We start from the raw sequence: 14,721 nt of genomic DNA on the forward strand, positions 1-14,721 counted from the left end.
AAAGGAAATACTGCTTATGTCCAGCATGATAATGAAATGCTCAAGGTTCAATGGTGGGGCTTTGTCCTTTAAGCATCCAAAACTTTCCATCTCCAGCTCAGGATCTAGAACAGTGTCATGCAGCAGGAGCAAGAAGCCAGTTAGTGTCCCACAAGGCCCGTATCCAAGCCTGAGGAGAAATCGAGGGCAACTGAACACAAGATGCGGCTGATTGGAGGAACATGGATAATTATGAGCAGATTTTTAGGATATGTCTGCATGCAGCAAGACAAAGATGCCTACCCTCAAGTACGTAGCCTTTGTCTTTGCAGAGAAAGCTCACCTGCAGCACCTGGACTTGGCACGAGCGTTATTTCGGTGCGGACGCAGGGTGGGTGCATGAGCAGCGCCCGGTAGCGCTGTGTGTCCTCGCTTGACGGGGGTCAGCAGAGGGCTGACACCTTCACAGTGGTGTTCGCAGCCGGTTCAAGGAGTATCATAGCTGCTTCAGCTGTATCCCCTAAGCTGAGTCAGGATGACTCACCTGTTTTTAGCCAGTACCCACCTAGAAGAGGGGGGCTGAGCTGCAGGCCTCTTCTTTCAGTTCATCACTGCCTGTCTCATCCCCGCTAACATCCTAAAAACTACTCTCTACTATGAAAGCAACTCGCTGCCATCTCTTCTACACCGTTTTACTATGAAAGCAGCTGTGCACGCAGCAGTTGCTTTCTCAAAGCGGTTTAAGGGAGGCGGGGGGGGTGGAGTGCAGGGGCAGCCCTGCAGCACCCCCGCCTGTGCAGGGCTGGGGCAGCGCGCAGCGGCTCCGCACCTGCACACCGGGGCCGCTTTGAACGCCGCAAAGCTCTTCTCCCCCCGCAGGAGCCTGCGGGCGAGGCTGAGGGTTCTGCCGGCCGCAGGACTGGGCTGGCGGCCGTGCGGGGCAGAGCCGGCTCCGCGCAGGGTCCCGCGGAGCGCGCAGGGTCCCGCGGAGCGCGCAGCCCAGCGCGGCCTTTCCCTGCGCTGCGGCGGGAGAGGTACCGAGGCGGGGGGGCAGGCACCGGGGGGGGGCAGGCACCGGGGGGCAGGTACCGCGACCTCGCCGCGGGAGGCCGGGGCGGACTGTGGAGTGCCCCGGGCTGTGCTCCCGCGGCCTCGGGAGGGGACGGGGCTGCCGGGGTGTCCCCGCTCCTCAACCTCGCAGGTATTTGAGAGCTTTTCCCCCTTTTGTCCGGCGGGGCTGGAGCTGGCCCAGGGGTGGGGTATCGCGCCGGTTTCTTTTCCCCACGAAAATGGGCGAAAAACTGCTGCGACGGTCGTTTGAGTCACACTTTGCTGTAACTGCCGTCCGCCCCGGGCCTGCCCCGGGCCATTTTGGAGAGAAACCTCATTAATTTCACCTGGATGTCCCTGGGCTTAGTGTTGTAGTTTTAACCTGTAAGCAGTGGATGTAAAGCTTCATATCGTGATTTGGCTATGGGGGTCCCTGATTTGAACGGGAGGAAGGGTCTGGAGCCACGGCGGAGGTGGGGGGGGGCGTTTGGGCCACTCTGCAGTGCCCCAGTGTGCCCAGCCACGCACACAGACCGAACTGGGAAATACTGGGGCAGCCCAGAGTGCAGTACCCCACAGCAGCCCTCCTCCTTCAGCCTCCGAATTTGGGGGCAAGTTTAATGTCTTTCTGAGCTCAGTTTTCTCAACTACAAACCTAGTGTGGCTTTAGCCTTTCAGGGCTGCTTTAGGCCTAGTTTTATTTTAAGTGTTTTTTGGTCCTCAGGCTGCTTTTAACAGCACAGTTATTTTCTTTCCTTTAAAAAAATTAAAAAGCATATCATAGAAGCTAAAAATAGGAGATAATAGCTTTTATCTAACCACAACTTTGTGCATTGCATAGAAAAGTCTTCCAACAGGACGTCAGGATGAAGCAGTTCATGGCCATGTTAAAGAGGAATAAAAACAAGGATCCCCCACCCGCCAAGCTGCTGGATCTAGCAGCACAGCTTTGCCAGGACCTCCAGACCTCATCTCCTATTCTGGAGAAGCTGGTTGGGGCCATGATGGGATGCAAACACAAGATGTATTTTCTCACTAACATCCATGTTGTCCGAGCTTGTGTGCTCGTTCATGTCCGTAATGGGCAGCATGACACAGCCTGCAGACTCCTGGAGGTAGGGATGTGTTCTTTGTTTTTCATGGAGACAAAAAGCAGTATTAGAAAAATAGTAGGTAGAGCTGTTATTGGAGGGGTACCCAAACTGCAGCACGGGGAGTGTTTCCAGCTGGCATACAGCAGTGGAAGGTGATATGTGTATTGATTGACCTGAAGCACAGGATAAAGCCTCTCTACAGGCAGTTATTATTAATGAGCCAAGGGGAAGAAGGTGATTGGGTGATTATGGGGTTGGTTGTAGTTTGTGAAAGCAGGATTTCTGTTCTCTAGTGTGGTGGTTCTTGGAGTTTGTGAAAAACTTAGGGCTCAGGATATAAAAGCCTGGGGGAGGCCAAGTTTAGAGGGCTTGGCAAGGATGGTAAGATAGGAGGAAGGCTGAATGGCACCTCTCAAGGCGAGGGATTTTGGCCTCTAGATCTGGTAATGTGGCCCTTTTCACCAGGGGAAAAGAAGGAATTAGGCAGGCAGCTCCCTGTGTACATTAGAGAAGGTACAGCAAGCCATATACCTGGAAAATGCTACCATCTTTGTCAAATCAGGAGGAATCTCTGAGTAAGTTTCTAGTTGTTGAGGGTTTTCTCCTTTATAGGAAGCCTGACTGACTACCTGGAAAGAGATTGCTTACATACCGTTTTGTTTTAGTATTGCAAGGCAGAAGAGAAGGAGCAGCTGGTGCAACTTTGGCATGAGATTCACTACCGGAGGGTTATGGAGAAACACCACACAGATTTTCTGACACCGCTGCAGAAATTCCGTTGCAGGAAGAGGTACCATGGCATGGGGGAACTGACATTTTTTTCTCTGCTGTAGTTAGCAGGTGCAGGGGTAGAGATGCAGAGGCTCTATTTGCATCTTAAGATGGCTGCTTCTTGGATCTAGGTTTTTCTTGGCGTTTTGAGCACTTGTAGCAATGTGAATGACTCTTTTTGCATCCCTTTTAAATTCTGTTTTCTCCTGTGTACAGGAATCCTCCACCTATTTCCCTTTGTCCTGAAGGTTTGAAGAGTCGAAACTATTCAGATGAAGTACGCCAGCAACTGCACAGGTTTGCTGCAGAGGTGACAACAAATCCAGACAAGAAACAGCGGGTAGGGATATGCTATTTCCAATCAAGCCTTCTTGTCACAGAAAAGCAGAACTCTGCAGTCTATAACTAGTTTCATTCTAAATCCTTGTTTTCAGAAGCCCCAGTGGCGCTAGGATTCCCCATATTTGATCTTTCCCAAAATGTTTCCTTAAAAAATCATCAGAGTCATGCTAAGTAATTTTATTTGCTTTGGACAAAAAGATCAGGGAAAATAAACTCCTCACTGGGCTTTTAACAGTTCTAATTTTGTAGTGATTGAGCATAGGCAGCGAAACAACCATCACTCATAAGAGTTATATTACAGTGATAAATAGCTCTGACTTGACTGAGTTATAGCCTGTATAAAATTGCACTTGGCTTACCAGAATATATTTTGTACTGACTTATCACATTAAATTCACAGAATTTGAAAACACAGTGGGCTGTGTTGATGTGTGCATGTATCCACCGTATTTGGACAGGGACAAATTTGTAATGAAAGTGATATGTGAATTAATTCAGTAATCCTTGTTGATTGCTACCTTGCAAGGTGAAGGCTTCAAATTTTAAAGTCTGCCTCTGTGGTGCTCAATTTTTCCAACACCCTTCTCATGAGGCAGGGTGGCCTGGTGAATAGTTCTGCAGTGTGAACATGGTTTATTTTTTACCCTTTTCACAAAGCAGAAACAACTTCCAAATTTTCATTTTAAAAAAACAATCTGAATTGGGAGCATAATGAAGTTGCATAATTAAGTCTGAAAAGGTCAGGATGCAATGATCACTTATGCATTAATTTCCCAAAACATTCTTCACTTATGTGATCTCATTATTTAACAGTTTAATACAGCAGAAATTTTTCTGTGAATGTGATACAGATGTTTATACTGCTAACAGTTTGCAAAAACTATTTAATGTGGTAAATGCATTAATGCATTAATTAGTGTAATGTTAGTGATGTGAAGCTGTCATTCTGGGGGAAGAGCATGCTTTGGTGAGGTTTTACATTTAAATAGAGCAATAGAAAATAACGGTATATGGTTTCCTTCAGCAAACAAATTGACTAGGGGAGCAGGGTGGAATGTGTGTTTTCCAGCAACTGTTTTGAGTTTATAAATCTGTCTCCTCATAGACTTATCTGAGACCTAGTGAACAAATGTCTCTGGGTTTGAAAGCTCTTTTGCTGGGCTGCTTTTAGAACTGAAGGGAAAAGCCTGATTATTTGGATGTGGTTTATTCTTTTTCCTTTGATCTCTCCTTACACCTGGGTTTGCAGGAGGAATTAGCTCGGCACATGAACTTGCAGCCAACTCAGGTCTATAACTGGTTTGCAAACTATCGTCGACGTCAAAAATCCTGCCTCCCTCATACGGAAAAGCTCAACAACTCATGGCCTGAGAGGGCTTTGACTTACCACACAAAGGAGCAGCGAGATAACAGATCCTATGCTGCGCAAACTGCAGGTTTGTCTCTTCCTAATGGGCTTAGGATGCAGTCTAGAAAGCTGGAAAACAATTTTAAATTCCCTCAGCAGGGAAGGCTATTCTTCTCCAGAACAGCACTTATATGCTGATGGATCAAGTGGACATTGGAGGACTCTGCTTCACTGGAGTGCCTCATTGTTTGGCTAAAGGCTGTCACTCTGTAGAAGGAGCAAATATTGATAAGGCCTGTGTAAGGACAGGTGAAAAGAGATGCCCATCTCAGAAGGGGCACCAAATGGAAGCAAATACATGGGAGGCAGCAGGTTTTAGCTCTCAGATTCTGGGATCAGGGCAGTACTCCAGTAAAACTGAGTATGTCCATGCCCCTTCATAGAATCTTGACCAAACTTCAGTCATGGGGAATAAGACAGGCTTGCTGCATTTGGCAAATTAACTTGTTTCATTGTTTTTTTGGAGTGACTGTTAGTGTTCTTTCACCTGTCTGGCCTGCACCTTTCAGATGGATCTTGTGTAGGCATTGGCTCTGAGCAAATGGAGATAACCCTCATGCCCTGTGACCCTGGGTGGGAGCAGTCAGCTGCAGATCTGGATAATAAGCCTCCTGAGGGAATGTATTTAAAGATGCTGGAATCCAGGTGATGTATGAAAAAGTCTTTACAGTGACAGTTTAGAGATGAAGCAACCTTTAAAATTGTTCGTGGATCTGACTTTCATGTCAGTTCCCAGGGGACATACTGAAGAGTCTTGACTCCATAGATGGGAACGCTCCATGCCCAGCATCAGGCAGGCAGAGCATCTAGCAGTTAATCTCCCAGCTGTCAAGGGCAGGATTCAAAGCTTCAGCTGGGGGGTCCCTCCTCTTTGCAAAACAGTATGTCTGGCTAATTTATTTTCTCCATCATTACAGCTTTATGCAGAGCAGTCAGCTGTATGAAGCAAGGGCAAGCAAGGCTTTGTTGACCACTGGCAATACTGAACAGCTTGTAGCTTTTTGCACCGAGACTATGCTGGAACCAGGAGCCTGCTTTAACTCTGCTGTCCTGCAGCCCGGAGCCGTAGCAAGCAGTGCTGATGCCAGCCCCCAGCAGGATAACTTTGTCCTGTGCTCTTGCGGGCCCCTTACCTTCCCAGATGAGCAGCTGGCCATGTGGCAGGCCCCTTGCAGCACCAGAGGAGTCTCTGGCTCCATGTGGACCCCAAGTATGGAAGGTTAGTAAAACTGCACCCAGATTGTTGACCTTAAGAGTTTTCAAGCTTCTCTTCCCTTTGTTGTAAAGACTCTTGCTCACTTATGTGGCTTTCCAATGTCATGACAAATGGGAGCAGGGCTTATCTTGAGCTCTGGAGTTCTGCTCCCATAGTAGCTCAGTGAGAAAACCTGTTGATTTAAGGAGTTGAAACACACATTCCTACCTACTCTGTTGCTTAAACTGTAACTGTTTCCATAGGATGGTACTATTGAAGCAAGGTGGATTCCTTTTAGCATTTCCATTGGAAGAGTCCCTTTGGGGATTGCCTGCTGACTGTCAGTTTGCAAACTTCTGGGTTTTTAAATGCCTGTCATTCTTAAAAGATTGCCTGAGCAGAAGCTGCGAACTTCTTAACTGTGAAATGGTGCTCATCTTTAGCAACACATTCTTACTTCCCTTTCTCCTTCCTGCTATTCTTCCTCTCTCCCTGTTTCCTTCCTGTCTGGTCTTGTTCAGCATTCCCACCATCTCTTTTCTTCTCCTTGTTCTTCAGAATAGCTTGATAGGATACGTAAGTGATGTCCACCTGCTTTTGCTGTAAATCTAACAGAACAGAAAGTGCTGTGACTGGTGAATGTGGAGCAAGGAGGGGAGGAATATCTGGGTCAGAGGTTGGGGTCATGTTATCTGTAATTGTCTCTAATATGAGCATTTATTTCAGCAGGTATCAGAGCTCCCTTGAGCAGAGTCCCTCAAGGTGGCTGTATTGAGGCCAGTTCAGGAAGAATCATTCAGCAGTCAGATTTAGAGGTTGAAAGCTTCATCTTTAGAGAAGAACAGCTAGGGACCCTGGAATCTATTCTTCCCCACAGGTAAAGGGAGCGGAAAGCACAGGGCTTCTTAAAGGCAGGAGTAACAGTGATGCTGTGGGTTAGCCTTGTCCTGATCCCCCTGTTGAAGAGGGTTACAGAAAGAGTGTAGTGACGCATCTCATTCCAGGGGCCTGATTCTCCTTGTGTCCATCATATTTTGCAGATATTTGTATCTGTGCACTGGAAATGGGAAATGCTGTATGAGTGTATATGTATTTTACAGTGGTGGCACAAATGAGATTCAGGACCAGTCTCATCAGAAAAGATAGGAACCTCTCTCTTTAAAGCAGGTTTAGCTTCTGAGCTATTTGCCTGTTTTTCTTTTTGGCAGAAAATCATAACCTATACTGATCCAGTGAGAGCTGATTCTGTGGGATGGGTTGGTAGGGCCCATAATTAATCCTAAAATAGTTTTTGTAGCTTCATAACCTCATGACACGATTATTCCATAGTGCAAGCTTTCCAAATTGGAAGAAAGACAGGCACTGTTCTGTCTTTCTGTTTTCCACCTGCAACAAATGTTTCAGACTGCAGGTTTTCTCTGGGACTTGAGATAAATTCACAGAATGCAAACCAACAAAAATCTGTGCCATCTTCCATATGTTATACAACTTCTATAATGTTACAGAAAAATAAACACTGCCAAACAGACATTATGAGGTTCCTTGAATTTACTGATCTGCAAGACAGAGCAGGAGCAGTAGCCCCATTTCATAACCCTTCTGCTTGACACTGTCCAGCATTTGTGCTAGCATGACACTGTCAATAATATTTCAAAGAGGTAGGTAGAAGCAGTTTTATTCCCACTTTATAGATGAGGAAGCAGAGGCACGGAGAGGCTTTGTGGCTTGTCAAGCAACAAGGGAAGGCAGTGATTCACTGGAGATAGAGATCGGTGGGGTTTTCCCTCCCAGTTCCCTGCTAAAAACACTTCTGCCATTTACCCCTGTTTCCCAGTTGGCTTGGGGCCTACAGATGTTCACACTCATGTCAGATGCCTCCCTCTGAATTGCTGGGGAGAACACAGGTCTGGGCATTGTAAACCCACCTCAGTCTGTGTTTTAGGATTCGCAGTTTTAAACAGTGGCTAAAGATCATGAAAGATCAGTGAGGCTTGCTGGCAATATTTTGGCTGGATTTAAAATTGCAAGTTCTGACTCTAGAGTGAGCTCATGTTTATTTTTAAAATATGTTCCACCAGTAGAAGAAATCTATGGTGAATGTCTCCTTGTTGGGTATGTCAGTTGTGCCAGGAATCCACACACCCTTTATCGTATTCCTGGCAGGGGCAGGGCTTGCTGCTTCGTTGACACCTTCTGGTGAAGATATAGTTATTTGAACTGTACTCATAAACCCTGTTTAGTGGCCTGGTCCAGCTCCCCCCAAAACCTTGAACTCTCCAAAACACCATGAATGCTATGGAACATCAATCTCTTTAGAAATGAGCATTGCTTAAGCTGCAATTTCTCTCCAGAGAGCCAGGAGACCTTGCGTGGGTAGTCTTAGGTAAGATCACTGCTCAGTCAATGGCAATGAATGAGGATCATCTTGTTATCAGGCTGAGCCCTCTAACAGAGCTACTGGATTAGAAAGAAGTGTTGTCACTGGAGTCATCTTTAGGAATAATGTTGCTATGAGCATCTCTCATCTGGGCGTTCATGAAGGAATCAACAGCTTAAACTGTAAGGCAAATGAGTGTTGCTGTCCTGGAAAGACGGGGCAGTGAAGGTATCCCTGCTTTACAGATGAGAGTAAAGCACAGAGAAGGAAATTATTTAGCCAAGGTCACCCACCTGGAGTGGACTTAGTGTTATGCTCTCACTGCCTTGCCAGCACCTGTGGCTCCCTCCTCATAAGTGCAGGGGTAGAGCTACAAGTCAGCCAAAGGATCCTTAAACTGCTTGTCTCATTTTAAAATGTGCTCACCTGGAAAGGACTTGGTCTGAAAGCTTATTAGAACAATTCCTGGTGATTTCTTTCATGGGCTTTTTACAGTCGGTCCTACACACTTGGGCTGTATCCAAACCTCTTATGATCTACAGGGCTGTGAGGTGGGAGTGGGAGGGGGAACCAGGCTGGAAGCTGACTGTCTCCATCTGCTCCTGCTGCCTGACAGGAGAGTTTGCTCCAGCTAGCGAACTGGAAGTCCCTGTGGGACACCAAACAGATGCTCGCCTTTACAGATAGTGGTGGTGTATCCTCTTCAATCCTCGAGTTGGGACAGGCGGAATGTAGCTCAGCTAATGGTTCATGCAGTTCTCGTGCCTCCCATTTCAAACAGAAAAGCACACTGAACTCTGTGGAGCAAGACAGACTGCATTTATGAGCCAGCATATTGATTTAGAAAACACCAGTGCCGAGATGTTCATTGCAGTTTACCACTTCTGCCTGCATTTTTGGGATTCCAGCTCTGAGTGCTAGGAATCCTCCTGCTGTTAGGCTCTCCCCTCTTGAAAACCCAGCACCCCAACACTGGCAGGTAGCGAGTTCAAAATGCACAAAAGGGAGCTACTTTTTGGCATGTTGCACAATTAGATCACAGAATTTGTTGCTAAGGGCATTGTGCGTGTCAATGTAAGTGGGCTATGAAAAAGGATGAGGAAAATTCTTGGGGGGCCAGGGGGTTGAGTCCATTTGTCATTAGTACGTGTAATTGCCTGAATGCAGCCTCCAGCATAGAAGTCCAAAGACTGATTGCTGGAACCTGGGGGCCATTCCAAGGAAGGACAATTTGACACTTGCCCAGTTGCTTCTACTTTTTTCCTACGCTCTTATTAGTTGACACTTCTGGTCTGGGCCTGTATGGCCATTCATACCCAGGGCTATTCCTGGGGGTGGTACGGGCAGTGTTGTTGGATTATAGATGCTTTTGAGTTGGTGATGAAGGGAGAGAACTTCCCATCCTCAAGTACCCAGTGTCTCCTGCTTGACCCAGTGCCTGCACACTGTGACCTCTTTCAAGAGGTTGGCCGAGCCCCCAGGGGAGGTGTGGATGGGGAAGCCATGTCCCCAGACTCTCCACTGGCAGCCTTGAAAAGCTATAGTAGCCAATGTTATGGCTATGTCTAAAGCCACCTGTTTATCTGTTTTGACTCTTACGGTCTGTGTTTTTAAAGTATGTTCCAGGAAAGAGACAGTTTGGTAGACATCTCCTTGTTTATGGAGAGTGCTCTGGGGGCATAAGGAAAGTTGCAAATCAAGATGTCATTCCTGTATACTGCTCCTGGTCAGGCTAGTCCTCCCACTGCAGAATCTGTATTGTCAGGCCATAACAATTTGGAGAAATGGGGCAGGTTTGTAGACAACAGAACTCTGTTGAATGAATAGTCTTGCCAGCAGCCCCTCTTGTCCTGCTGCAAAACATTACAGTAAGTAGTGAATAGGGCATAAATACATTTGTATATCATATTTTCTTCCAGTTCCTGTCAGACTGTGTTTGGCAAGCCTCAGTGCCCACCTGTTTCTGCACCCTGCATGGCAGAAAGCCAAGCCCTGGGACAAAGCCAGGTAAGAGAACACACCTGATGTTCAGAGAAAGGAGCTTAGCCCTATATACACTATCCAGCTGTAGCTCTCACACAGGAGATGGGAAATATCACATCGTATTTAACATGAAACATGTCTGATCTAAGCATACCTTTTGGAATCCAGTTCAGAGCAAGCTGGGCATTCCCTGGGTAGCACCCAGCAGATGCTAGAAAGAGAGGTGTTTTTGTTGTTTATTCCGCTTGGATTGTTTGTCAGATCCTGATTTTACTAAACGTGTCATTGAAATGATGGCCAAAGCAACCTGTGCAGATTGAAAGTGTCATTTAAATTTTGAACAATGGAGGGCTCACCTAGCATTACCAAAAGATGACAGGAAGATGGCTGCTTGAGGGTCCTCTCCTCTGAGGGGTTCTGCAGAATTTGAGTGCTCTCTCAGACCTCTTAAAATCGTTCATGTAATTTTCATTTCCAAGTCTGTGTTATTGCTGAGAAGGGATTTTGCGCTGTTCCAAGATGGCTGATAGCAGTGTACAGAGCAGTATTATTATAGGACATGATAAAAGAAGGTACTTCCATGATCTGCATGCCGCCTTATGGTGATTTTAAGGCAGTAGAGAACAGAAGTTAGAAATGGGGTGCTTTCAAGGGGATGGGAGCACATCTCTGAATTAAACGTTCCCTAAAAATAGGACCCAAGAAAGCCCTCTCTAAACTGTACCTTGAGCTATTTTTTGGCTTCACATGCATTGGTCTACCAATCAGTTAGCATCCATTTCTGTTTCCCTTGCAGTGTAAGCTGCTGGAGAAAACCTTTTAAAAAGAGATTTTGAAAAGCAGGAGACCATATCTGCTGGCCTCATTATAGGAAGCGGCTGCAGCTCTGAGGGCAGTAACAGGACCTCTTTTGAGCCTTTGAAAGCATCAATATAAAGATCTGTATCTTGGAAAGTGGCCTTTTTACCAGCAATAATGTGAGCCAGATGAGTAGGAAAGCTTTGGGCATTAATAATGAATGAGCCTTTTCTAAGATTTCCAGAGCATGCAGTCTCTGTAGCTAGATTTTTCGTCTTGCTATTTTGCATTCTTGCACTGATTTTGCAATGGTGTAGAAACATGACACTCGGTGCAATGTGGGCTGGGGAGCAAGATACTCTGTGATGCCTGTAGATGTCAAAAGGGGGCTTCTTCAAATCTTTGTAATAATTATTCAGTTCAGGGTTTCAGAAAAGCAATTTTTGCACATTTCTGTGTGCTGTAGGAAAAGGAAGAGCTTGAACGGGTAAATGATTTTACAGCATTCTACAGACTTCCTGGACACTGTTTCTTGCTGAATCAACTTGCCCTGAGCTTGTTGTGGGAATATGCAGATGTTCCTATGTCTGAACCACAGGGGTGCGAATGTACACTTCCTTTTGTCCACACATGAATTTCAATTTGCTTTTCATAGGTCACACATCCCATCAGAGTCAAAATGAGAGTAAAACAAAACAAGAAAACAAACAAACAAACGTTAATCCATTTTTGTGTAATTTCTCCCCAAACAGAGCTCCCTTGTTCAGGTGATGACTCCCTTCTTAATTATTTCATCCTGGTCTTACCCACTGTCATGTACTGGCTTTTGTAGGAGCCAATGCCTTAGGCAAAGGGAAGGGAATTGCTCTTCTCTGAATTACTAAGAGTTGAACTGTGCACTGATTGTGCTCGTCATTTTTACACCCCTGTCCTGAACGTAGAAGGGAACAAGGGCTTTGTCACTTCATGCACACAGCCCTCACCACTGACATTCCCTCCCGCCAAAGTCTTGTGCTACTGTATGTTTGCCCAAAGGAGCTCTTCCACTGTGAGCAACAGCATCATTAAAGATCGTATGTTGTGAAGCTTTGATTCCTTCCTGTGTCTTTCAGGTTCTGGAGGATCCAGTCGGTGACCCATTAACCAATGACACGTTCTGGGGAGCATGGCTGCTCTTTGAATTCTCAGCTGGGGGACGAATGTGACCTGCCTGCAGAGATGCTCGATGTGGTCTGCACTTCCCCAGGAAACACCCCAACCTTTCCTGTTTGTTTTTTTTAAATGAATGAGGGGTTTAACATGGAGATGAATAGAGAGAATGAGGTAGAATGATTAAGGTTTTTTCTAATGGATGCAAAGTTTGTTTTAGTTACAGTTTTATTAAGAATTTTGCAAAGTTTAGAAGAAACAAAAGGTGCATTTTGGATTGTAGGTTTTTACTGGAACAGTCTGAAGCTGCACTGTAGATGCTAAAAATACCAAGTCACTGGTTCTGTGGCAGTTACATATTTCTACCCATAGCACTGGTCAGATCTGAGTCCTTAATTACATCATGAAGGTAAATGAAGCTCCCGTACTCAAAACCAGCAAATTTAGTTACATTGCCTAGCAGTGGATATTGGATAACTTTTTCTCAGGCCTGGAAAATAAGGTCTCAGTGAAGTGCTGGGAAAATACTGCTATTTCTCATCTCTGTATTTCTGTTGTACTACTGGGTGTAACTTCCAGAGTGTTCCATGCTCTGTAGTGCTGCAGATAACACAAACTGGAGCATGGCAGAATTTTCAGTGCTAAAGTCAATGGTCTTGTGGGACTGGGGGAGGGCATACCAGTGTTGTCAATATGTAATACTACCTGCAACTCAGATTGCCCAGGAAAGAAGGATGAACGGAGGAGGTGGGAACTGCTGAACCCTCTTGATCCATTTTCAGTCCCCAGATCGGGATGGACTGAAACTGCCAAGGCAATTCTGTCACCCTTCGGGTGGTCTGCGGCAGTCTGACACCAGGCAGCGGCAGGCGAGCACATCCTATTCAGACGAGCACCCTGCAATGCAGCGTGAGTGGTGCAGGCTCTGTTTCCTACACGCCGTAGTAAGTGTGGGACTAATACTGTATTTGCCTGAAGGCTGCTTACTCTGCAGGGGTAAGCTGTTTCACTGAGGCTCTCCTGGGGAGCTTGCACAACTGCTCCTTTTGCCCAGTACTTTTCTTAACCCAGCCTCAAGGCTGCCTGTTACGCTGCTCACGGATCAGGAGCCTCGTTTCCTTTCTTTCTCTAGACTAAAAAGCAGAATTGTGTATTAGAGCGGTGGGGCATGAAGTAACAAAGCAGACCCTTGCTGCGGGTTTAAAACTACTGCTGCAAGTCACCAGGCAGTCTTCTGGGTATTTTCCCTTAGTATTGCTTCTGTTTTTAAAATTTGTATTGCAAAAGGGACGATCATTGCCAGAACTCCAGCCTGGAGATACACGAAGTAGATGCCTCCAGTACCTTTTGTAATAAAGTTAGCAAATAAAGGTTATGAATGACTTTCTTCAGGGTTCATTTGTCAAGATAAGGGTGTGAAGTGATAATTCACGTATTAAAACCCTAGCACCGGCTGTCCTGTGTACACTTGTGCGTGTTGAGACCCTGGCACTTCCTTTATTTTGGTGGATCTCACTTGAAATGCCATTTTCTTGTTGCTGGAGGTTTTGTGTTTACAACAGCGGTGCGTGGAAGGGCTGTGCGCACGTTTTCGTTTATTTCCTTCGAAAACGGGGCCTTGGCTGAATCCAAGCTGGTGTGCGGGGAGGAAAAGTGCCGGGCGACCGCAGCGCACCCCGCGAGGGCCCGCTCCCGGCCCGCCCCTCCCTCTCGGCCGCGGCAGGCGCAGCTCCCGCCGCCATGGCGGCCCGCGCCGCCCTCCTCCTTCCTCCCCATTGGTCCGCCGCGCCGGTAGCAACAGCGACAAATATATCCTGGCGCCCTCTGATTGGCTGTCGCCCCCCCGCCCGAGCCATAGCAACAGCGGAGCGGGCGCGCGGCGACCGTTGGCGGCCGGCGCGGGGCGGGGAGGGGCCGCGCGCGCGGCCACCGGGGCTGAGGGGAGCCCGGGGGCTGCGCGGGAGCGGGGAGAGCAGAGACCCCGCCGCCGCCGGACCCGCACCCCCGCACCGCTGCTGCTGCCGCCCGCGGGCCGCCCTGCCTAAAATGAGCCCTTTCCTGGGCGTTTGCGCTGCGGTGGGCAAGAGCTGCGTCTTCTCCGCGGCCTGCGGTGGAAAGAAAACGAGACGCCAGCCAGTGAAACGGCGTTCGGGCAGAAACAGCAGCCCAATAGCAAAATTCACACTGGATCTTGATAAATTTTTGTGTGAGAGCCCAAATAAGGTACCTTAATTCTCACCCCTAATGATATGTCACGTCACTGCGATTCCTGTGATTTAGCTGATCAGTGGTGTGTAACGCGTGGGGTCGAAAGCCGGGGTGACTACATCTCCCCGCTGCTAAAGATTGATATATTGAGTAAAGAGGAATGATGCCTCTTTTACAATGAGACATATTTCAGTTCCTTTCAAATATTTAGTGCTGTTCCCTGCCAGGGAACATGGTAGAGATTAGATTAACGCTACTCCAGCTGTACAGAAATTTTAGGTACCTGTCATTCAAAATTAAATAGATTATTTTCTAAGAAAACAAGGGAATGCAGGTATTTTGGTTTTGAAGATAACTGAGCTTTGCT

General features: G+C 46.9%; 1 protein-coding gene across 4 annotated transcripts; it reads left to right on the plus strand.

Moving 5' to 3' along the window:
• The first annotated feature begins 83 nt into the window (after positions 1 to 83).
• ANHX (anomalous homeobox) lies at positions 84 to 13,534 on the plus strand. 4 transcript variants are annotated; one of them, XM_074887672.1, is made up of 10 exons: positions 84 to 288; positions 1,871 to 2,144; positions 2,789 to 2,913; positions 3,111 to 3,234; positions 4,486 to 4,672; positions 5,154 to 5,289; positions 5,562 to 5,863; positions 6,566 to 6,716; positions 10,136 to 10,223; positions 12,110 to 13,534. In XM_074887672.1, exons 1-10 carry the CDS (start codon positions 251 to 253, stop codon positions 12,200 to 12,202), a joined length of 1,518 nt encoding a protein of 505 aa, XP_074743773.1. In that variant the 5' UTR covers positions 84 to 250; the 3' UTR covers positions 12,203 to 13,534. The 4 variants fall into 4 exon arrangements, with proteins under 4 accessions (XP_074743773.1, XP_074743775.1, XP_074743777.1 ...); XM_074887674.1 differs by having other exon boundaries at positions 6,569 to 6,716; XM_074887676.1 differs by lacking the exon at positions 6,566 to 6,716.
• The last annotated feature ends 1,187 nt before the right edge of the window (positions 13,535 to 14,721 follow it).

This window comes from Strix uralensis, chromosome 17, assembly GCF_047716275.1.
Source record: "Strix uralensis isolate ZFMK-TIS-50842 chromosome 17, bStrUra1, whole genome shotgun sequence".
Lineage (NCBI taxonomy): Eukaryota > Metazoa > Chordata > Aves > Strigiformes > Strigidae > Strix > Strix uralensis.

Bases quoted from the DNA above. Each gene is read 5' to 3' on its own strand.
- ANHX (XM_074887672.1), top strand. From the start codon at position 251: ATGTCTGCATGCAGCAAGACAAAGATGCCTACCCTCAA. The intron at 6,717-10,135 runs GTAAAGGGAGCG...ATTTTCTTCCAG, and splicing joins GAATCTATTCTTCCCCACAG to TTCCTGTCAGACTGTGTTTG. The intron at 10,224-12,109 runs GTAAGAGAACAC...TGTGTCTTTCAG, and splicing joins AAGCCCTGGGACAAAGCCAG to GTTCTGGAGGATCCAGTCGG.